Source organism: Pholis gunnellus, assembly GCF_910591455.1.
Source record: "Pholis gunnellus genome assembly, chromosome: 15".
Lineage (NCBI taxonomy): Eukaryota > Metazoa > Chordata > Actinopteri > Perciformes > Pholidae > Pholis > Pholis gunnellus.
In genome coordinates this window covers 15,774,702-15,799,234 of record NC_136542.1, presented here as the reverse complement: position 1 = coordinate 15,799,234, position 24,533 = coordinate 15,774,702, and the positions used below count along the sequence as shown (strand labels likewise).

Below are 24,533 nucleotides of genomic sequence, written 5' to 3'. Positions count from 1 at the left end.
TTGAAACCTGCAGATGTTTGGGGGGGAAACTGGATCCACACATTGAAAAGTCTCAGTCTGAGGTAGAGGAGGTGTTGATTTTTACTGTAGCCGGCGGCAGCGCAGAGCGGACCCGTTATGGTGAGTCCAGGGCCAAACACAGCTTGTTAATATAGGATGGGGGGGAGACAGTAGAGGAGTTTGTCTTCTTTACGATGGCTGGAAATAAAAACAGACACACTTCCAACCAAAGCAAGATTCTGGGGTATGTGGGCAGCAGAATACGGACCCAGGAGGCTTCCGTAGCGCCGGTGCAGAGAAAACACAGGGACGCTTCCAAAAATGGCACAAGTGCACGCACATACACACAACGTGACGCCCTTCCCGGCAAAGCGACAGTCATCGCGGCGGAAAAATATGGTAAGCGGTGCATTAAAGCCCCGGACTTTGAGGGATTGCAGGGACACAGAAAAGACAGGCAGACCAGGGGGAAACACACCACACGATATCCAGACAGCAGAGGAGCTACACACACACACACACACACACACACACACACACATGGGCCGGTGAAACAGAATCAAACTAATGTGATCATGTGTGAAATACTGTTGGAGAAGCGAGTGTATATGTGCATGTATTTGAGCACATCTGGGCGTATGTGTCAGCCCACGCTCCTATTAGATATGTGCAGCCTCTCTGCATATCAAAACGCCAGCCATCAAAGCCAACCCGACCCAATAATTACAGGGAGTCGAAAAACCGGCGTCGGCCACAGCCCTGTTCTCTGCAAAAGAGAGGGACCTTGCTCCTAATAAACAACTTTTATAAAAGCAAGATGGTTTAAGGGAGCAGAACATAAAGCAGCTCAACAACAAACAAAAAGAACTCCCCGAAAAGAGCCCAACAGACTCTGGCTTTCATGCCGGTTTAGGCCTGCGGTTCCCATACAACACCAAGCGACGCGCTTGTAACCCCATCGCTATCGAGCCCCCTTTGCCGGTATCGAGCCAATGGGTCTCTCCTCGTTAAGGGAACCGTACGAACGTTCACAACTCCTGGCACTCCCTCACACGTCTGTCAGTGTGAGACGGGATTTATTTTTACTGCACGCGGGGTCCAGGGACGCCACGCAGGGTTTACGGTGTGAGTGAGCCGCGGCTTTCACTGCTCAATCGAAAACAAATTCCCAAATGAATAAAAACTAATCGGACTCTGGGCTTACCAAGAACAGCGAGGCCAAAAGAAACGCTGGAAGTGACGCCAGTAAACCAGCCTTTCTGTGCCTCGTGATCTTCCACTTGTGCGTTCCTGATGAGCTGACAGGCTGGAGAGGTAACACCGACCGTCTTATTAATGCTTAAAGCATTCTGACAGAGCCTTTTGTTACTTACTTAAACCACGCTGCCTGCAACGACCTAATGGAAGTCTAAAAAGCCATTAGGCTTGGGCTTAGCCAACACAATCCACGCACGCAGGCTATGAAGGAGCAGCTGAGGGCAATCAATACATCTCCTCCTCCTTTCCTCCTCTAGTGTTAAAGCGAAATGTCACAGCATCCTCTATGGCTGCTGGCGAGTAAAGGAGACACTTTGGTTCAGATCAGAGAGGAGTAACCAGGGGACGGAGGGCCAGCACTTGCAGCGTGGGCGCATGCGTTCATTAACGTCCATTAATTGCCTCTAACCCGAGGCGTCTCTGCTCGCCCGTTTCTACCTGTACTCTTAAGTCATGGTTGTGCACTTCAGCTGCTTCTGACAACTGTTGTAACATCACAGACAAGCCAAAGGCGACACAGAGAGGAGCGTTACTGTCAGCAGGGTCACGTGAGCGCAGAGTCTGTTGTCATTTCGCCATGGCGACGCGGCAGGGAGGAGCCAGCCGGGGCGTTTCTCTTTAACGAGCCTGGCCTCTGCAACGGCTGGCATGAAAAGAAAGCCAGTGAGCTGGAGACGGATGGCAGAACCAAAAAAAACTTCAAAAGACCTCCTCTCTTTCCCTCTAGATGTGCCATATAGCTCTGAAAGGGAACCTGCTAGTTCACTTTAGCACAAAGACGTTCAAGCACAGAGTCTCTCATGTGCACACGCATACACACACACACACACACACACGCACACACACCTGGGATTATCAACACACCCAACAGACATTTCCTGATTCCTTTAAAAAAAAAAGGAACAACAGCAGTATGGTTCACACATGCAGACACGTAGTGTTACGCGGATGCACAAGCGCACAGACACAGCAATAATCCACCACATACCAGACAGATATGTTCGCCGCGGGCTTTGACACACTAACATAACATAAACTGCAAGGTAAGTCTTCCTCTGTGTGTGCAGCTAAGGTGTGTGTGTGTGTGTGTGTGTGTGTGTGTGTGTGTGGGGGGTGGGGTGGGGGGTGGGGGGTGGGGGGGGGGGGGGGGGGGGGGGGGGTTGCTGACAGAGCAAAGTCTTTTATGTCTAATAGTTTTTCCCGTCGCAGACTAAATAAAACAGCCCACTATTGTAGTCTCACAAAGAGAGCAAACAACCTCGACAAAGGCCCCTGGAGGTATGAAATACCTGATGTCACAAGGTGTCTTTCAAGTACACAGCTGACAGGGACTCATAGTAACTCTTTTTGTCTTTAAAACCCCACTTACTTTAATTTAAGACCCACATCTCTCCTTATCCCTCATACACACACACAAGTAAAACCTCCCTCATGCTTCCTGTGAAAAAGTGCTGAGCATGTAAAGGAGATAAGAACAAACCCCCTGGAGAATAGTCACTGCCAGCTTTGAGAGTGCCCCCCCCCCCCCCCCCCCCCATTTTCAGCTCACTGTGGCCGAGCACCCTCTAGTGGCGTCTGTGGTGAACAGCGCTTCTCCTTCTTGACGTTTGTATCCTTGGACCCTCATTGTGCCTCTTTAACCAGCCAACAGGCAGCAGCTAACCGCAGCTCTGCCACAGAGTGTGACTGCAGGACCCAGATGGGGTGAGTGGCAAGCAAGGGGAAGGGGGTGAGACAGCCTTTTTGTGGGCCGCCCCAAGGGGGTACCACCACAGTCCCCTATCTCCCCACCACAGTAGCCACTGAGCTCCGGCGAGAGAGAAAGCCACCCCACCACATTTTAATGGGGGCTAAAATAAACAACGTGAGCACACAAAACCCACCCTGACTGGTTGACTGCAGGCGCTGGAGCGGGGCAGATAAGCTGGGCGGTTATTTGGTGGTCTGGGAGTTATTGGGGTGGCTGATGCCACAATGAACACCACTGTGAACTCCACTTGCATGGCCACATTGGACCCTTGCAAGGCTCAAATAAAGGAGTGACAGTGTTTTGTTGCAGAGGGCACCCAATGGAAGACGGCCTCTCAAGGAGGATACACGCCGAAGGAACAGTCTGTGGAGCTTCCCTTCAATTAAAATGAACCGCCTTTGAAACCGCGGTCAACTTCAAATGAAGGGTCGGCTCAACCAAAACACACGTTTACACATTTTCCGACCTACCTGTGCGCTGCGTGCACCTAGCCATGCAGATCGTGTAGTTTTGGTTCCCTTTGCCAAGGTTTGGAGATACCCATCTGCGTCTACCCTGACACAAAAAGAGGAGAGAGGAATTTTAAATATGCTGCTCAAAGAAAAAACACAAAAAGAAATCTCACCAGCAGTGGAATGCAAGTGTGTTTACTCGAGCACTGAATTTTATACTTATACTTTACTAGAGTACAATTTGATGCACTGTTATACAGCAAGGTGCCCAAAAGTATATAAACACAGTCAAAATTAGCTTCACTTGGATGAACAATAACATCTTAACGCATTATAGCATCAGTAAGAATAAACCAATAACAACAGTTTGACCCTCACAGGGGTCATTTTCTGCATTTTGAGTACTTTTAACATTTTTAATGTAGGACTTTTACTTGTGTGTGTGATGGTGTGGTTTTGCTCATACATTTAAGTAAAATATGACGACTTTCTCCACCACTGCTGTTCTGTGGAGTATCCAGAGTAACAATGGACCCCACAAACAATTCTTGTCCCCTGCATTGCATCGACGTTGACTTGAGAAAATATAGTTTTCGGTAATTTGGGTGCAACTCAACCTTTAAAAATGCACCTCTAATAACACGTGGACCATTTATTCAAGCCTTCACACCGGAAAAAAAAGTTGCCAAACTATTGAGCTTCACTGCCTTTGAACCCAGTCTGAAAAACAAACCAAATACATAAGAATATTCTAGAGTTTCACGCTTTCCTCCAGTGTGCCACTCTGCATCACTTTCAGCATGTTGATGTGTTTTTTCAGAGCTATCAAGATATATAGGCCCACGTATGCGTAACTATATGCCGAACGGACAAAACCCCTTGTGTTGCTGCCAAAAAAAGACTGAACGGGATGATGGGTTAATGACAGCTTGTGCTACGACGTGAAGAAGTTTGGCAACAGAAGCGCACCTTTTTCGGAGCGTCGACACAGGCCTCGGCGCTCGCGCTAACAAGTCACAGGCGAAGGAGTGTTTTGAGAGTCGCGAGCGGACGCCAACATATTTGCTGAAGAAAGGCCAACGTTGCTGAAGACGCGAGGAGCACATAGAGGGCACGGGAGTCATTGTGGGGGCGGTGAGGCTCGCGGCACTGTGGCAGACATGCCTGAAGTTAGCAAGCAAACACACGCAAAACGACACACCAGAGTGGTCTCGTGCCAGACCGGGCAGCCGCTGTGTTTCACTGCCTGGCTCTGATTGGCTCATTAGCTAACGTGCCCACTGATTCACACACTAGTGTGGACACACACACACACACACACACACACAGCAGCTATTTTCTGAATATTAACGAGCTACTGTGGCGGGCAGCCACGAATGCAATTACAGTGTTGTCATATCAATTGTTTTTTTTGTCTTTTTGTAGCCCTTTCTCACCAGCAAACATTATGGTGTGGAACTAATGACATTCATTTACTGGCTGGTTCCATTTCAGTGTGCCAGTATCCTGCCTGCCACTGTGCAGGAACTGTTGAGAACACCTGAGTGGAATGCAGCCATTATTAATGTAACACTTCATAAGTCACACAAGTTTGCTGTCTTACACTGTGTTTTGACAGCTACAAACTCTTTCAAAGGGCTTCACGGTGGGCCATGAAGCCCACGCTTTGGCTCCTGGCTGCTTGACGTCACAAAGCTTTTGTTTCCTAATTCACATTTTAATTCGTTGAATGCTGTAGGCCTAGCTGCAGAATTAGCAATGCTTCCGTGGCCACGTCATTATTACCACCACGATAGGCAACTTACCACATAATATCAGGGCTTAATGTCACCTTAAAGGCATTTGGTTTCAAACCTGCGGGTCGGGGCCCCACAAAGTGTTACAGGATAAATCTGAGGGGGTCACAAAAATAATCTTTTCATTTTTACAGCTGTGTCCTCAATCTTTGTCTTTTTCGTGAATCGACGAATAACATCATGAAGTCTAATATTTTCAAATAAAACTCACTCTTTGTTAGATGATGTATTTGTCATAAAAAAAATGATAATTAAAAGATTTATGTATGTGCCCCCTCTCCAGCAGAACCACAATAAAGTCCAGCCTCAGGGCTATTGAGGCTCACACACAGTATTAAACTGATAATGTCAGGCCTTACCTGTTTCCCACAGTATAAACTTTGAAAACTGTCAGTGACAATAACATTCATCCTTTCCTTTAATTTAGCTGTAACGATGGAGGTTAGATAACGTGTATGAATGGAATATTATGTGCAAATTAAAAATGAAAAGATAGTTCACATCATAAGTTATTATTTTCAAACGGAGAGAATCCCGATGTACTTGCAGCCATGAATTTTCTACATGTTCAACGGTCAACAGGGTAAACCTAAACACAACACCATGCAGCCACATCAAATGTCAGGTGCACAGAGTCCATATGCAAAGAAGGGTTTTCACACATTGTAGCTCCAAAACCCATTTGGGATATCACCGTGTGTACCCTTGAGCGAGCTACTTTACCAGTGTCAATATTTAGCCAGCTGTATAAATGGGTGTTGTGTAAAACCGGCAAACTGAACTGGCACTGCAGCAAAAGTCAATGCCAAATTGAAAAAAAGGCTCCACTGAGCATATTGAGCAACAGGAAAATACACAACTGGTTGATGGACATGAATGTAAAGAAAATGCGCTCCATGTTTTCTCATCCTAACAAAGAAAAACCCAGGGAAGCAACTGTGACTGTAACCTGCGTGTGAGTTTAGCTGACTTGTTGGCTCCCTCTCATGGTGTGTAATATAGCCCTGCTCTTTACACACACGCACACACACACACACACACACACACACCCACACAGTCAACATGTTTGAGAAACAATACTCAGCCCCTCCTGGCCTCACCTTCATTACCCAATTACACTAATACACTCACCCTGCTTGTAATGAGTGTGTGGTCTGAATGATAGCCAGCCTTGTTGTCTTCTCTTACCTCACTCTCTCTCTCTCTCACACACACACACACACACACGTCTGTCTGTCTTATGGGTGAATTTTCTTCCCTGTGAATTTCAAGTGGAGGCTGTGTCTGCGTGTTCACCAGTAAGGGAGTAGCGAATGTCTGTGGTTGAAACGTGACACTTTAATGATCTGGGGAGCATCCAAAAACTGTACGCCCCCATACTTTTTTCTTTTTTTTCTCTCGCTCTTAAAACTCTTGCAAAAGTTGGCTGCAATCGTCCTCGCAGAACAGACTGAAAAACAAGCTCCATCGACAGGGAAGGTGGAGCCCACAGCGGGTGGACACCCACATGGGACATTCCTAGGAGAGGGAGAGAGCTGTAAACAAACGTGCTTTGGCCCAGGGGTTCCCAAACTTTTGTGTATTGCTGTATCAGTGATTAACAAGTAAAGCAAGAAATCCAATATCACATACCCTTACATTCATTTTCAATTGATTTGATCTTTAAAAGAGTAAAATAATAGACTTCTTTTTCCTCTGCGGCATACTTGGGCCGTGTTTATGCTGAAGGTCGAAAAGGTCTGAATATGGATTACCCGTGTAAAACAAAACATTATAAATTCTGCTTTTTGCCATTTTCATAATTGGTCCTAAAGCTGGTAAGAACCTGATTTGTGACAATGAAATTCATGCAACTTCTATATCACTCCAATGCAAAATGTTACATCAATTACACTGGTGCTTTAGGGAAGATAAGAGGACAGGTGCAATATGCCTTTTTCTTTCCCCACTGAAGACATTTTGACCATGAATAATAAAACAGTTGAGGCCTGAAGGGCTACGAGATACGGTTAACAGTTTTTTAAACAAAGAAGTTGTCAAAGTGTTTTCACGGTCAGGAAAGAACCTTCAAGCTTAACTGTAAAGATGTTAAAGACTAGAGATAAAAGGCTGCTTATGAGCCACTGGAGTGATTACAACATGACTCAGGTCAAAGTAGCCTCGCCACTATACGCTTTAAGGTCTTGGCCTTTAGGTCTTTGTTGTGGGATAAGAACACTAATCTAAAAACACGGAGGCCATAAATACAAATCGAGGACCAAAGGCAACCCGATCTCTTCAAGTAAAAGACAAGACCACCAACACAACACAGGAGTCAGAGTGCCAATATGTTTATTTCAATTCAGTCAATATTGTTAAAAAAAAAAGCCACGATATAGCTTGGATATTTTCTTCGTACAACATCACAACTGTTGTAATGAAATGATCTCTGAAAAACCGTCCTGCAAAACATCCGCAGAGAGAAAAACAAGTAAGGCAAATAGGAGTAAGGTTTATCGAGATTTAAAATCAAAGCAGCCCGTATTCCTCAAGTCACATGAAATGTATAAAATGTACACATTGAATTCTGAGCAATCAAAACAAATATTTACAATTCCTTTTTTTTTTTTTTTTTTTAAATCAAATTTGTTTCATAACAAATGTCTGAAAAAAAAAATGTATATATGGCAAACGGGAGAAAAGAGGTTTTGCTTAGTCCGCACTAAAGCACTTCTGGAGCTACAGTATCACAACATAGACTCACTACCACAGAGACACGTCTACACACTGAAGAGGAAGGTCTTCGTTCTGCACTCCTCTCCTACAGTCCTTGAGTCATAAATATATTTCGTGTAGCCTTTCCTGGTGCCTGACTGCACATAGTGTCCTTCATCCTGTATGCTATGGAGTGTTGGGGGGGGGGGGGGGGGGGGGCAGTGAGTGTGTGGTTTCTTTGTTTACATAGCCGGAGTCATCCTATCCACAGTGAGACCAGTATTTTTGGAGTCTGCCACGTGTGATCTAAACCGCACGACCAAAAGACTTTCCTTCGTGCTTTCACGAGTGAAGAAAAAGAGTCGGCCAGTTTCGCTGTGGCGACGGGACAAAAGGCCACAGACATCCGCACAACCTTCAAAATCTGTGCGCTACATACGGTGGGATGTTTCAGATTTGTCCTGAGTCGTCACTTCTGCAGCGGCTACCGGGAACTTCCCTTACAATTCTGCTGAGCTGAGCTACTGGAGACAATGAGGAAATCAGAGCTGGGATAACAGGTAGCTGTAACTGCCGTTACAATTGTATCGATTTATCTTAAGCAGCTCGACATTAAAATAAAGAATCTCTTGCACGATACGTCGACCGAATCACGTTTGGATCGGCTCTGGCTGAAACCTGCCGAATACTTAAGCCCAAAAAAAAAAAAAAAACACTGAAGCTTCAACACTGTTTACAATGCCTCTTAATACGCCCAAAGCTCGGTTCTCCATTTAAAGTAATGCTAGAAAAGAGCGATTCAACATTAAACAGACAACAGAAGAAAAATCAACAACAGCTTGTGACCTTGCCCCCCTGCACTTATCAGGGAGTGTGTTTGACGAGGCTCCCGACACCGATAAGCACTGATACACACGTCTGGCTGCTTCTTCTCCGCCTCACAACATTCAGCGGCAAACAAAAAGGAAATAAATGAGGAATTAAAAAGGTGGAACAACGGGGACCTTTTTGCTGAATCAACTAAAATTGGAGGTCTTCGAAAAAAAGAAGAAAAAAAATGATCGAGAAGGGTTCATGCATTTTTTGGGGCGCTAGATGAGGAGAGAAGGAAAAGAAGTCCAGAGTTTTTTTTTTTTTTCGTTCTCGTGAAAGAGCACATCAGTCTCGGTGGAGGAGAGTGTGGAGAGAGGTGGTGGGGTGACGGAGGGGGGTGAGGGATGGAGGGAGGAGCTTATTTGACCAGCCTCTTGGCTACGTCTCCGTAAGCTATCTCGATCTCTTTGTCACTGGGGCAGGTGTTGGTGAACTCCTCGCAGGTGTAGGCGATGTTCAGGTACTTCCAGATGGCCGTCATCTCTTTGGGGATGTCAAAGCCTCTGTACTTCTTGGCCACCACCTGGAGACAAAAGGTATCAGAAGTTAGAGAGACGTGTCACAGAGTGAGCAACGAGTTCTGTTAGAAACCTCAAGAGCGCCAGAGATATAAGACCGGTCGGTCCTTGTGAAGCACCGGGATGCAAAAACAAATCCTCAATAATTCATCAATAAACACTGTTGAGTAATTGTTTAACAGTTCTAAAAAAGTAAATGCCAGATATTCACTAGTTCCAGCTCCTAATGTATGGAGCTTTGCTGCTTTCCTTCATCGTCATTGATGGTGACCTGAACCTCTCTGAGTGTTGGACTGTTAGTCGGACAAAACAAGGTGTTTGATGGCATCAACTAGGAAACGGGGAAATTGTGATGGCCATTTTTTATTTATACAAACCAAATGATTAATAAAAAAAGACACTTATTTTGTCTACTTAAACTCATTCCCTGGAGCATGTGGGAGTGTAACGACTTGATCTTGACCGACTGATATCTCACTGATTGCACCTGTACTTTAGTATTCTCATCGTTTCAGGGAGTTTGGTGACCTCGTGCCCTTTGGAGACCCTGCATAAACATACAGGTGTTTCACCTGTGGCTGACGATTCAGCGATGTTTTTAAAAACACTCACCTTGACTATGTGCAGCTTGGGCAGCAGGTTACAGTCAGCCAGGGTCATCTCGTCACCGTCCAGGAACTTGCGGTCGGAGACCTTGACGTCCTCGATGCTGTTGTGGTCGATCTCGTCGGGCAGCGGTGAGCGGAGATACTCGTCCAGCTTCTGCAGCGTCTTCAGGAGGCCGCGCTCCAAAGCTGCAAGGAGACACAAGAGATATTACAAAAATGATTTTAATTATATATATATAATGTATGAGCAAATAATCTTTAAGCAGTGTTACATTAGCCAGGCTTTTCCTGAGGCTTCCTGCTGCATCATATGCTGTCTGACCACATGGGGGCAGCATTTCATCAAGAGACGAGCCCTTGTGTGCATGTACACTGTGCACATTATAAATGCAGAAAACACACAAGTCATAGGCACCTAGAATGATGTGCTGCTGTAACACATTGTATTCAAAGCTTATCACACAGACCACACATTTCAATGGATTCAATGTGCATTTCATTGCACAGGTGTTACACTTTGTCCTCCTCACCCCATCTCCATCCATCTAGGGGTCGTTCATTAAACAATTCATTCTATTGTTGTGAAATGTGACATGAATGTTCCAGCAGGTCGTGCACCAGCAGACCTGACCTGTTGTGTTGGAGAGCACTTATCATTGAACCATGAGATTCAGCCTCAAACTGCTGTTGACACAGCCTTGGTTTTCACATCCAGCTCACCGCGGTTCAATATTTTCCCAGGCTGGAGAGCAGACGGCTAAAAACATGATACAGAAGCTTGGTATTTTGTGAATACCACTAATTGCCACAGAATCTACGAGACAATAGACTGCATATCCGTGTTTGTGACATGAGCCCCTCCCTCTCTTACAGCGGGGGTCCGGGATGCAGGAGGGATGAGATAGTGAGCGCTAGTCAGGTTGGCTGCTCTGCGGTTTTCCAGAGTGCTCCAGCAGGTGAGACGGGGAGCGTGAGGACAAGAGGAACAAAAGCTCTGTGTTCATGTGTGAGGCCGTAAAACCACCAATCAGGGCAGGGCTACCAATGTCGCCTAGCAACCAGAGAGCTCTCCCAACACAACTGGAAGGCTTCTGGATCTATACTCGTAACCAGTGCGTGCGTGTGTGTGTGTGTGTCACATACATATACAGGTAACTTACCCTCATTTGCATCTGGTTTCGAGTTCTTAATGAACGCTGAAAACTTGGCGAAGATGTCCATACCAGTTGTGTTTGACTCTGGGTGCCTTGCACCAAGCTTCATGTACCTGCACACAAGCACACAAACAAGTAAATACACACACACACACACACACACACATATATATGTATATGTATACAGTATATGTATTTATGTGGTGGTTAAAGGATAATTCTAGTAATGTTCTTTTGAAGCCTAACCCTTTTTTCCACAGATGGAAATAGCTCTCAGCACATGCAATACTCCTATTTGACTAATGTTTTCTAAACACTATAGGGCCCAGCTGTTTTAGGCTATTTATTCAGCTTTTAAAAACATGCAAGTATACATTTGTGACCCATTTTAAGTCAGAAATATGGAGTGAGGAATCGACACATCTTCATGGCAATAAGAAAATGATAGAACACAAGCCTTATGCCTTAAGTGAAACATTTATACCCCATTAAATCCCTATAAGGCCTCTACCGCTCATTACATGCTGCCAGAGCCTTTAAAATAACAGTGCGCTCGTGACGGCAGCGCGTCAACGCGTTGCCACGGCGATGGGAAAGCGCTCACTTGGGTGGAGAGAGGACGTCCTCGAGGAACTCCTCGATCTTGTTGACGTCGGTTTTGACCTCGCCGTTGAAGGTGATGAAGGGGGGGTGTGTGCCCGGGGCCAGGTTCTGGAGGTCTGCTGGCTTCCTGGAAGAGACGTCGAAGCCAATTTTAAAAAAACACGTTTATAACGCATGTGGATCTAATAGTAACAGCAGCGGTCATTCCCATGTATTAAACATATGCACCGTGAATAACACAAGATTCATAAGTGGTCGTGTGTGTGCGCGCTTGTATCTCGGTGAGTGCGTAACAGATGTCTCTGGCAGGCAGATGACACCGAGACACACACACACACAAAAACGAGCATGTGTTGAATGAGCAGCGTGAACACAACAGACGCTTAAATCCCTCCAGCATGAAGACAACATAACACACGGCCGTGTCTGTTAGAGACGAACAGATTTGGGGTTAGCCAGCCTGGATCCTCTTTGATCTCATGTAACCATAGAGACTTTTCAAAATGGGCAGGTTTTTGGTTATGACGACTGTGGCCGAGCTTTGGGAAAAGCCATCCGAGGGCACCAAAATACGGGAAATGACTTTGAATCTTTGGCATGCGGAGGGGAAGTGGCAACCTCACCCGTTGATATCACTCATTGGGCAACAAACACAGGCTTTCATCGCAGAAACAAATATTAACATAACAGCCTTGAGAAGACGTCATTTCGCCTTATGGCAGCGACATGTGACAATCGTGTCCTTCTACAGGAGTAAACACGTGCGTCCTATTTAAATGCAACAATAAACGAGCCATAAATATGACAAACACACGCCTTCTTTTACACAGACGCTTTGTTTACTCAAGGTTACGGACACGATACAGCGGGGACAAGACAAAGCCTGGGTCACTTGTTCCTCTGGAGAGAAATAAAAAGATAAAGTTGACACGCCGGCTGACCAAAAAGGTTTGTTTGAGGAGTGAAGGGGAACAGACTCTGCTCAGTAGGAGGACATCCCACACTGCTCTTTACAGGTTACCAGCCAGCTCTGTTTTATGTTACTCTCTGTTAGGGAAAATCTATATGCAAATATAGCCAAACCTATGCGCTCGTCTTGAACGTGCAGGTATGTATGAAGACCAAATGTCTAGTCAAACGGACACTGCTTTCCTTCTTTTAGCTGTACAAAAGAGGCCCGGTATTTATCAAGTGCATCTCTGTTGTGTTTTGCCAGCAAGCGGTTGTCTCCGTGTCCCAGAGGAGGAGACGCCCGGCGAGGAACCGGCTGTCACACGGACGAGGCAGGCTTTGGATCAAGATGACAGAAATCTTGAATCTCTTGAGTCAAAAAAAAGGCACGTGACGAAGAAAGCCAGACGGCCATCTTGACCACGTCTGAAAAAATAATCAGGCTCTTGCCTGTCCTGCCTTAACAAGTGGAAAAACATTTCAGGGAGCATTTAGATGAATCACACACACACACACACACAGACACATAGCGGGTTTGGTACTGGCATTCGCATGTGGAAGCCAATCTTTAGTGGTCGGCATTACAGAGGATCCGCGTGTTCTGATGCCTGTAGGACGAAAAATAACCCACCAAAATCTAGACAGGAAGCGAGCGGAGAAAGAACCTAAAATAGCCTCTCCAGAGTCAGTATGTTTATGTTCCTCTGACCCCCCCCCCCCCCCCCCCCGGCCTGAGAAAAGGGTCATGGGAAAACCAAATAAGCAGCGGGGATGAAGCGAGCGTGTCAGAGGTGGGGCTGGATCAAGGCGTTACGGAGCCGCTAAGGCCTTTGAGGAAACGCCCAGATAAAGACCTAGGACGCTATCAAAAAGGAGCTTTTTTTCCCAAAGATAAGGAAGACTCACCTCTTGAGGTCCACCGTGGTGACGTTGAAGACGACTCCTTTGAGCCACAGGATCATGAAGAGTCTCTGGGAGAAGGGGCAGTTCCCGATGCTCTCGCCATCACTTCCCGCCTTCGGTAAACACACAGACAGAAAGAGGGTTAGAACGGGAGTAGATTAACTATCAGCACTATATTGCAGGCACTGTTCCTGACGACTGGAAGGCACCAGTTTTTATCTTACGGAGGGATGTAATTATTGCGAGCATAAAACACAAGATAGCAGACAACGACCTTAAAAAACATCTGCAACAGGTTTCTACCACCGACAGTCTTGATAGAAACCGCATCTCTGTTGCACAACCTTTACGGCCCGGGGTATTTTACTGCACTACAGGGCCCGGTTCAGACAAAGACTCCTTCATACACATTACAGATCTGCCCTCGAAAAAGACTCTAGGTAGGAGGGAAAGCGTGGAGAGAGTAAACCCTCCTTGTTTTAAATACTTCTGCACACCCCCCCCTCCATTAATGTGCAAAACTAATGTCCAAGAGTAAGAGGACACCTCTGGAGTGCTCAAGACTGCGACCGCCTCTTGTTTCCTCTTTTCGCTCGACTGCACAAACACAAGGCCGAGCAGCTGGGAATGGCATCAACGGAAGTGGCGCGCATCCTCCAAAAAAAAAAAGTATTTTGAGGAAGAGATTTCAAACATTGGAAACACAACATGCACGTTTTCTGATGAGAAAAGGCAACAATAGCGGCGATTTTCTGTCTCGCTGTCGCACACACAGCAGTCAACAGGGAGGCTGCAAACAGAGATCTCTCCGGTCGTCCCAACGAGCCTCCATCTCTTTGTAGCGCCCACTCCCGTCTCTCTCCAACTCCCTAAATCATCCCTCACTTTGCTCAACTCACAGCCATGTACGAGCAGCGTGTAGCAGAGGACAGATATGGTTTGGATTCTACATCCAGAGGGAAGAATAAGCATTTCATTTATCTCACTAAGCTTTGCACGGTGTCTTAATGGCATCTGCCTGACGCACAACGACGTCCGCTCCAAGAACACCCTTTTTATTTTTTAGTGAGACCAAAATCAGTCATTTGCCGCTTTTCATTAACAAATAATACACCCGACGTGCCACAACCTTCATGATAGACTGGGCACAGAGCTACGTGCCTGTCAAGGTATGCCATTGTGCAGGCCAATAAAGAAGGCACCTTATTCTTCTATTCACAAGGACAAGCATGGAGGTTATTCAAGTATCGGTGCTCTGGAATGCAGCTCTCCATTCAGCGCGTTACTGTAGCAGAGCTTCTGCCAAACGGCTGAATATCGTTTTGTTTTTGTGGTCAGTCACTCCTCATTCCTCACTCCTCATTCCTCATTCCCTTCTGCGTCTGTCCTGCAGAGGTGACATGCAAAGTGGGACTACACGAGTAATGCAAAGGAGGTGCACAAATCAACTGTGTTTTCACACAGACTTGCAAAGAGCGCTGAATAAAATAAATAAAAAGATTCAAATCAGTTTGAGCTGGAGCATTATCTGAACGGAATATATTTGTTTAATATCAGAGATGCAGATTCAATGGTGGACTTTGTGTTCAGAGAGTCCAGCGGCTCCTTGCCGGTGCGGACAGGCTGGCTGCTGTTGTCCTCCGTGGGACGCTCAGTGGGACGCTCAGTGGGACGGCTCTGTTTGATCTGCCTCCTGGCTCCCATTGTACTGTCCTCTCCCTCTGCCCAACCCCTTCTGAATTCAATATGAGAAAAGCTTGGATTAGATCACTGCCTTTGTTCGGCAAATGAAAGCCCCCCCCCCCCTCCCTCCCTTTTACCTTACATGATTCAATTCTAAAATAAAGCTTCGGCCATGAAGTGTCGGGGGTATCATGGTTCATGGCCATCACAACACAAGCCTGGCATTAGCTGATCCTTAGCGGATCAGATAGACACCAATGGGATGATTACTCCCATATTTCCCTACAGAGAGCCATTCAGTGCTGGACCGAGGGTGGCGATGCAGCGCAGCGACTGTTCCCATGGCGATAGACAGACACGTGTGTGTGTGTGTGGGGGGGGGAAGGGGATTACCAGCTCACAGGTGTGCTCCCCCTTTCTGTAGGGACAACAATTCAAACCACACGACGCCATGACATTTGAAAATCAAAAGCCGTTCACTGTACTTCAACACAATGACAGTTCTGCGTCTCAAGTGGCCGAGAAGAAAAGGCCGCAGCAGCAGCAGCAGCTGAGGGAGACATTTCAATCTTTGCTTTCTCCCTCTGCGGCGCTCCTACCCTCTGGAGTCTGCAGCGGCGCAGACTGCGGCTCTCTGCCAAAAGACACCGGCGGCAGGGATCTGCTGCAGAGAGCGAGAGAGCTATTAGAGCAAATAGGAAGGAATGGAGGTATCGCAGACGTGAAGGGGAGCGGGCGGTTAATGGATGCTTTAAGTGGGAGGAAGAGAAAAGACAGCAAGCTCGTGGCCGTGTGCTTCTTTGGCACGCTGTTCGTTTCTTCCTCCTCCTCCTTCTCTCCCCCTTATCCTGGGCCTCTCGGTGGAGCCAGGGAGGGACGGCGGTGGGGGTGGAGGGGGTGAGACTATTCCAGAAATGTCCTGTTACTCCCACTGAAGAGGGTGGCGTTGTTTAGTATACGTGACGATGCTGTCGGAGCTGCGTTTCCGCTGCCTCGTTAAAGACTCAAGTGAGGTGGTGGTCAGCAGTAGTTGTGCTGAATAACGTTTCAAAGAAGCACCGTAGATGAGGAAAACCAAAACAACATGACATGAAGCCTATGGCCCACAAACGAGTATGAAGGACACCCCCTCCCAGCATTGCTCTCCTCCACCCTACTCACACTTTCCAGAGGGCCACTATTACAGTGTGACATTCAACCTTCAGCAACAACACAAAGCCCTGACTGTTTGTACAGTTCTAGGTACGTCATCACCAGTTAGCAAGGGGAGAAAAAAAACACCCCAATAAAAATAAACACTTATAAATTCAAGCGGACCCTTATAAGGCAAAGCATGTCAGTTGAAAAAGTTCCCCTTACTCCCCGAGAAGAAAAGCAGTAGTTTGATTACAAATACAAGCAGCATTGAACGGGAACACTTTTCTGTTTTTGGTCAAGAATGACTCACATCTTGCAGACGGTTACGCCATCTTTCACAGAGATTTGTTCAGTGATTTCCTCCGATGTGAAGCAGTTATAACAACGTCTGGGGCACAGAAGCAGCAGCTGACTACTGCCAACAGACTCTCAAGCTTTATTTAGGCTCAATGGAGGGACCGTGAGTCAACAGATGCTTGCTTAATTATTGCCACACACACACACACACACACAGCTGCCCAGTGGAGGGTGTGAGTCATGCTCAAGTCGGATGTTATCTAGGAGGTTGTGTCCAGGACGGCGTGATCCCGCAACGGAACAATGAGACCTCAGTCAGCAAGTGGTGTCTTTGAAAAGAAAAAGTGTTTTTAAACACACACACACACACACACACACACACACACACACACACACACACACACACACACACACACACACACACACACACACACACACACACACACACACACACACACACACACACACACACACACACACACACTGCTTTCACTACCTCTTTATCGTTTCCCCTATAAACTATGCTCAAGTAGCCGCTGATGTAATGGCCAACTTCTCACGTCTCGGGGGTAAAAGAGACCGTAACTAAGCTTGAACATAATGTGACCATGTACGCACTTGAAGGTATGTGCACTTTTAACAGGCACAGAAGGCATCCTCTACACAAGTCAAGTCCTATTAAATTTTACGAGCCTGCATCTATAAAAAAAAAAGGCAAGAGCTGTTCAACTTAACCTCGACCTCATATTTCTACCGAGATATCTAGTCACAAGTTCCTCCTGTATTTATGGAAGACAGAAGTTTCCCCATCTTAGACTAACGATGTGAGACCACGTTGGATCCTGTTCGGGCTGCGCACGGCCCTCCACCCAGTCTCTGCTCACAGCCTAATTTTAGCAACATGGCTGACCTGCCTTCCCCTCCCCAACACACTTCATGTTCTAAATTGGGTGGGCTGCTCAGCAAGTTCAAGCCACGATTTGACCGAAAAAGGAATTGGCGATATAACAAGTGCTGCAGCTTTCCTCCTCCTCCTCCTCCTCCTCCTCCTCCTGCTGCTCCTGCTGCTGCTGCTGCTGCTGCTCTGACACGCAGCAGGAATGTCTGTTTGAGAGTGGGCAGCCATGGTAATGTCATGGCAACGCCTCTCCCTGTTTGCTGGACAAGTATACAGTGTGAGGCTGGAGTCAGGACCGTGAATTCCCCGAGCAGTGGAACCCAGAGCGGGCCGCTTCAGACACGGTTTCTCTGCCCACGGTGGTCTGAAGACATTCTAAACCTTTTCTCATATGTCCCACTCCAAAAGGCAGGTCAGAGGTCAAGGCCCTACACCTGGAATGATTCGATGCGTTGCTCAAGGGCATGTCAGCAGGGTAGAGACTAGAACCCTGACACTGTCTAAGCATACACTACAGAGGTTTCGAAGGCCACAAACTATATTTTTAGATTCAAGCTGCCGACATGTTTCCACCATTTAGATGCCTGAACAAACAAGACAAGTGTTCAGGAAGATGCAACCAGGCTAAAGATGATCTGCAGGTGAAAAACTAAACGAATGGTAACTATTCAATCAGTTACTCGTTCTTCAAGCATAAATACCATCCATTCTCTGGCTGCAGCTTGTAAATGGTGAGGTCACAGAGTAAATAAGACAAGCTGAGAAGTTTAGAGGTCAAAACATGTAATTAAAGTCTGTTTTTTGATAGCTGGTGTCTTTCTACAAAAGACGTATCCTTATTTCACAAAAAGAACCCAACTTCTCAAATATTGATTGTCTAAACACAAGCAGCCCTTCAAGAACATTTCTTTAACAAAAACTGGAAAAGATGACTATTTCAGCCAGAACCCACATGATAAAACAATAAGCAAAGAATTCAACAGGGCATCTAATGCCACCGTTTAAAATACTCAGTCCTATCGGCTGATTTTGACAATTACCAAAAAGGTCTTGAGGTCCCATGACTGAACAACTATGTCTGGGTCCTGGGAGAGATGAGTGTAGAGAGGAGTCAGATCCTGCTGCAATATGGAAACGCCATCACATCCTTGGTGTGGCTCTGACTCAGGCTGACATCATTCAGTGGAAACCTCGAGACTTCCCGTCAGACACAGGCCTACTGTGCTGGAGCACGGTAGCGCCGTCTGAGAACCGCCGGGGTTCTGTGGAAAGTTGGAGACTGAAGTCTAAAAAAGAGGCTTACGGCACAACCATGATGTCATAACCACTGATTTTAGCCCCGGAGTAGAAGAGATAGGACAAACCAGTTCAGGTTTCTTGAGGCAGAGGACGGGTGTTTGGTGAGGAGCGATTCAGAACCAGCACGACGGGAAAACAAACAGACGGCCATGTGGGAGATCAGCATGAACCAACAATCACCCTCGCTCTGACTGTTGTTTCAAGTGTCGAACACAAACAGTGCTGCAGACGGAGGTCGGCACCAGCTCCAACTCCCCACCCACTTATGCACACCCGCACACACAAAGAACCCCAAACTTGTAACTTCAATCTCCTTGTTTTTCCTCACATTTGCATACGAAATAACAACTCGCCTCCACGCGTCTATCATAAAGCATCTAAAACGTCTCTGTACGGGGCCGAAGTAGTTCCATTTTGAACCAAAACGAATCCAGTAGCAACTCTCGTCTTGACAGCTGTGAACCAGCCCTTTGGCACCGACACAATGCCAGCATGCTGCTACCGCCCACGCCAGATATGCATGGCAGCAGAGGCCCGCACAGTGGCCTCACAAACTGGCCTCATCGGTAATTCTGAGCAGACAGTGAGTGCGTCTCTCTCTCTCTCTCTGGCCACTCGCCGTTTGCGTCCACTCTGACCTGCAATTGAGTTGCCTCTCTGTACCCGTCGGGGACGTACTGAAAGACAAAGAAAGCCCGGATGGATATTTGGGAAACACCACTGTGCACCTTGGAGGATTGATGATGAGTCCGGAAAGATGGCCCTGTCATCCAATCCTCCACGTTCAGGTGCTCCGCTTTAGGTTGTATACACTTCAGACGGCTCTGCTATGAAGAACACAGCACGGGAAACACAAGCGGACGGGATCATGTTGAGTGTGATTGAGTTACATGTGTAGCGAGCAGGGCAGATTCTCCTCTTTTAAGGGGGGGTGTCACACACACACACACACACACACACACTGACAGTGAAGATGATGTAACAGAGAGGTAGAGTCGGTCAAGGCTCGTTTTTCCTCTGCATCCTGACCTCGTAGGTAATGTATGCAGCGGTAACCTGTGCAGCCCTATTAGTTATCAAGTAAAACACACCAACCCATGAACACACAAGACGCTCTGTTTGGATCACATCTTCAAAGTCTCGGATCCATGTTGTTGGAGGGTGGCCTCACTTCCCGTCCTTGAGCTCGTGGGAGAAATGCCTCATTAGCCGCTGGCTTCCTGGTCGGGCAGCACAAACGAGCTCTTCCTCCCCACAACAGGGCGAACTAAGCTTTTCCTGAGGATATACCCGCACAACATGATTTCACACAGCACATTCTTAATCCAGACCCAGCCAAGAAAGATTTATTCTACGAACAAGAACACGAAATGAAACTTCTGATCGTGCCGTCTGAAAAGCTCCTCTTCAGACCGGTGTAACGATGACACGGTGCCGGATCGATCGGGCCTGCGTCCGGAGTCGGTTACAATGAAGGCGCGGTGACGGGCCAGGTGCTGCAGGAGCAAAATCCACAACAGCTCTACGACAGTAACGAGCCATTAATCTTTGTCCCCTAACTCATGATGCTGACTGCAGCATTGCTGTGTGCTATGGGAAAAAAAATAAACTGCTCTATTGATTTCCTATTCCAAGCGGTTACTCAATTGCCAACAATACCACCGAGCACAGCAACTGCTGAAAAGGGCGATTGTGTGTCCATAAAAACAGCTCATCACAAGGCAGACCTCCGATTGTCACATGTGGCGACCGATGGCGCAATGTGACCCGAGCAGCTCTTCCCGAGGCCTTTAGGAGAGAGACGCAACACTGTGCGTTGAGCATTCAGTCCTTCTACAGAGTGCAGCCTCTTACTCTGGCGTGGTGCAGGCTTCCGTCTCCACGGTTCCCATGGACTTACACAAAACACAGACGGTCTCTTGTGCCATCCAGACTTTAAAAAACTCCTCCAGCACGTTTACTGGCTCTGCTGCTACCGCTGCCAAGAGCGTAGAAGTCTGGAGGCAGCAGAAGGTTTGGTGAGAGGGCGGTGTGATCTTGGCACACGACTGTTCCTCTCGACTCATCTATATTCTGTTCGCCGTCAAACAGCCGGCTCATATGCTGGCGGAGGATGACTCGCTACGCAGCTTTGTAAAAGAGAACATAAACAAACTGGTGATGATTTAATGAGGAGAATGATGCACATCAACGACAGCGACTCTCCTTCGACATATTGTAGAAGTATTACAAGACAACCAGCAGACCAGGTAGCGCTGTAATCAATAGAGACGGATGGATGCATCTCGCTTTACAAGAGGAACATCTTCCAATAATTCCACATCACTATATGCAGCTGCACCCTTTCATCCCTTTCAGATGTCTTGTATCAGAGTAATACACCCCCCCCCCCCCTCAACTATCACAGTACATAAATACATCAGATCCAGGGTCTCCTATTGCAGCTTCTACCATGTGATGTGTGGAAGTGTCGAGCGAAACAGACATGGGTGGATGCTCGGGAAGTCACCCTCTACAGCGCACCGGCTACAAAACAATATCTAATCTGACGCACCGTGATGAGATCAAGGGTCGATCCTCCCTCTTATAAAAAAGGCATTATATCACGCTAATTTGCAACAGGGTGCAATATAAACTGACAATGACTTCACGCCCACAAAAGATGAGCACAGTGCAAAGTGTTCCCATAGCGCCGACTGTGGCTGTAAACACTACAGGTGGAAAAGTTGCAAGATCATCAAAGTGTCTCTGAACTGGGACGGTCAGCTACTTTTTAATGGGTAAACACCCTGTACAGACACAGTGGCAACTCGTGTCCTAGAAGCATGATTAGTCAGCTTTGATATGTGGCGGTGCCCCAACAGATCTGACACTTGTGTGTTTGGAGCACACACGGTTCGTTATCTGCTCCTCCCAGGGGCCCGGCTCGCCTATGGCAACCTGCGCGCCCCCGCCATTGTCTCCCATGATCGTGTTTAATGCGGCGCAGCAAGAACAACGGCCTCAATAATAGATGTGGACATGTCAGACGCCGGCACAACAAGACACAACGCAAGGGGCGATAGAGACCAAAAGGCTAACACACACACACACACACACACACACACACACACACACACACACACACACACACACACACACACACACACACACACACACACACACACACACACACACACACACACACACACACACACACACACACACACACACACACACACACACACACACACACACACACACACACACACACACACACGACGTCTGTGTGAAGAGTTGGCCACATGTGTAAAGCTTCCAGGCCTGGGGGGGTGATGTAACCTCTCTCCCGTAGGCTTTGAGAGGTATAAGAAATGGTGCTGCCGGCCAGTTCGTTTCCATTTGTTCTGCTGCTCAGCCTCATCAATGCCTCACAACAAAGGCTTCTCCTTTAACAACTCGAGTAGGACAGAGGGGGTTTTTCAGTATTTCTACTGAGAACTTTTAACAGGCCTGAGCTAACCGAGTACCAGCTCATCCACAGCATCTAACAAATGCTTTTTTTTATTTTGCCCCGGGGCTACACGCTTCCACCGTCATCATTACTGTTGAGTGCTCGCTCTTCTGGTCAGTGACCCCCCACCCTCTCCCAGTCAGGACCCCATAACTCCCTCCCACTCCCCCCTGTCCCCAGCCCCATGCTCCCCCTTTTTTCTTCCCTCTGCCATTTTCCCGCCCTGCAAAGCAGCAGGCTGAAGAAAGAAAAACAGCCATTCACAGCCCCTCCACCATCCCCACTGCTGAGGCCCAGGCCGTTTGATATACGCCTACAGTTTTAGGGAAGGCAGTGGTGCTGTTGATCGGGTGTCATAAAAATAGAAAAAAAGAGTTATTATCTGAAGACAAGTCCATCAAGCTAGTCTATCATCATGTCTAAATGTGATGAATTGTGCTTCCCATAAGGAAACACCTACAGTTCTAAATATATGACGTTAGATAACAACCAGTGTCAACAACAGCACAGAGGACACACAGCTGCAACATACAGTAACAATGGCCCACAAATCCTCTTTCACTCTGTCGCCACACAAAGTGTGAAGACAACTTGGAAAACTGTGCACAGCAACAGCATCACAAAACTAATCTGTTTAAAAAAATATTTCTTTGATGGCAGACTTTTGAGTGATGACACGGTGACCCGACTTAACGGTCAAACGGCTGGTTCGAGTCCACTCCAGTGTCCACGGAGGGCTGGATGGAAACTGTTTATATCATTCTGAGAAGCTTTACATTGTATGAAGCATTAACATGTAACCGCAGCAAGCGCGCACATGTTGCAGTGGTGAGTCTGCTCGGCTGGTCCACTACTGCTCGGCTTTTGTTAACGAATTAGCGGCCAGTGTTCGGCGTGGCAGGCTCCTCTCTCCACTCGATGGGAGAGGGAAGCTGCATCCGCCCTGCGCGTGACGCTGCAGGCTCCACATGGCCAGAGTGGAAAAATAGATTTATGGATGTAAAACTTAAAAAATAAAATTACAAAATAATAACTCAAAGCGCCATAACATATTCTTGTAGCGTTTCCATCAAGTGTACAGCAAACCCCGTGAGTGAAACACCAACGTATAGCTAGCTAAAATTGTTTTAGCTAAACAAAAACCTAGTTTGTAGAAAGAATAGCGAATGGCAGGAATAACGCATTCATCACCACAACACACTGAAGTTACTCAAAATTAAATTAAAAAAAACTTCTCCCGTGCGACTTGTGCCGCGGTCTTACCTTCACGAACAGCTCGATAACGGGCTCGTTGTCCGCCTTTACTCCGTTCTGCGGTACAGACAGCGACATTGCGGCTGCTACTTTATGAAGTTTTTCTAACAAAGATGAGTTTTTTTCTTCTTGCTACCACGCCCGACTTAGCTCGGTCCTCTTCTCCACCTCTCTTCTCTTTTTCTTCTCCCCGTACTGAAGCCCAGTCGGCGCTTTTTCTTTCTCTCCAGAGGAACCCGGTGCTGGAAGCACAATGGACTAATGTAATGAAAGCGGACAAGGAGGCAGCGGTGTCTGCTAGAGGCGATTTGTTTCAACGTTGCTGTGCAACTTCAACCAAAGCTCAGCTACAAACACATCGTGTTGAACCGCGACGCTGGGTGAGTAGTGATGATAAGGACGGCCGGGGAGAAGCAACGGGAATATTTAAAGCAGTGATGTCATCTGAGGCGCGCACACACTCACACAAAAATGTGGGAGGGTCTGAGGAAAGGAGTCTCCTTGCTGGGAGGAAGGAGGATGTGAGGAGGATGCATCAGAGCCACTCAGCGGCTGCAGACACACAGCGCTCCTGGGTAGTTATATTGTGCTTTTTTCATTTAAATTATTTAATTATTTATCACTTTCAAAACCAGACATTTTTTTAAATGTTATTCTCCTAAATTATTTTTTTGCACTTCCATTTACTGTTTTTGCCAAAGTCTTTAAGCTCTCCTACTTAATTTGCACGTATTTTCCCCACAATATTCCAGTTATTAATATACAATACATTGTTTAGTCTGGTTTTACCACAATGTTATTTGCCATTTATCATAAAAAAATAGCACATCTTTCATTGAAGTGAAAGAATACAAACATTTAGGTTGGACACTGGGATTTTCATAATTAGCTATTGTGACAAAGGAAAAGTTTG

The 24,533-nt window shown here is 46.9% G+C and overlaps 1 protein-coding gene across 2 annotated transcripts; it reads right to left on the bottom strand.

Moving 5' to 3' along the window:
- Positions 1-7,569: 7,569 nt before the first annotated feature.
- Positions 7,570-23,994, bottom strand: clic4 (chloride intracellular channel 4). Of its 2 annotated transcripts, none has more exons than XM_079174531.1 (6): positions 23,630-23,994; positions 13,563-13,672; positions 11,707-11,832; positions 11,109-11,215; positions 9,953-10,134; positions 7,570-9,345 (listed from the first exon to the last, which is right to left on the bottom strand). In XM_079174531.1, the coding sequence occupies exons 1-6, from the start codon at positions 23,696-23,698 to the stop codon at positions 9,181-9,183; spliced, it is 759 nt and encodes a 252-aa protein (XP_079030657.1). In that variant the 5' UTR covers positions 23,699-23,994; the 3' UTR covers positions 7,570-9,180. The 2 variants fall into 2 exon arrangements, with proteins under 2 accessions (XP_079030657.1, XP_079030658.1); XM_079174532.1 differs by lacking the exon at positions 23,630-23,994 and adding an exon at positions 16,690-16,823.
- Between the last annotated feature and the right edge of the window lie 539 nt (positions 23,995-24,533).

What these genes read in the sequence shown, in the direction of transcription:
- clic4 (XM_079174531.1), bottom strand. Translation starts at nt 23,698, where the DNA reads ATGTCGCTGTCTGTACCGCAGAACGGAGTAAAGGCGGACAACGAGCCC. An exon ending in GACGTCCTCTCTCCACCCAA is followed by an intron (nt 11,216 to 11,706) that starts GTGAGCGCTTTC and finishes GCTTGTGTGCAG; the next exon opens with GTACATGAAGCTTGGTGCAA. An exon ending in GAAACCAGATGCAAATGAGG is followed by an intron (nt 10,135 to 11,108) that starts GTAAGTTACCTG and finishes GTCTCCTTGCAG; the next exon opens with CTTTGGAGCGCGGCCTCCTG.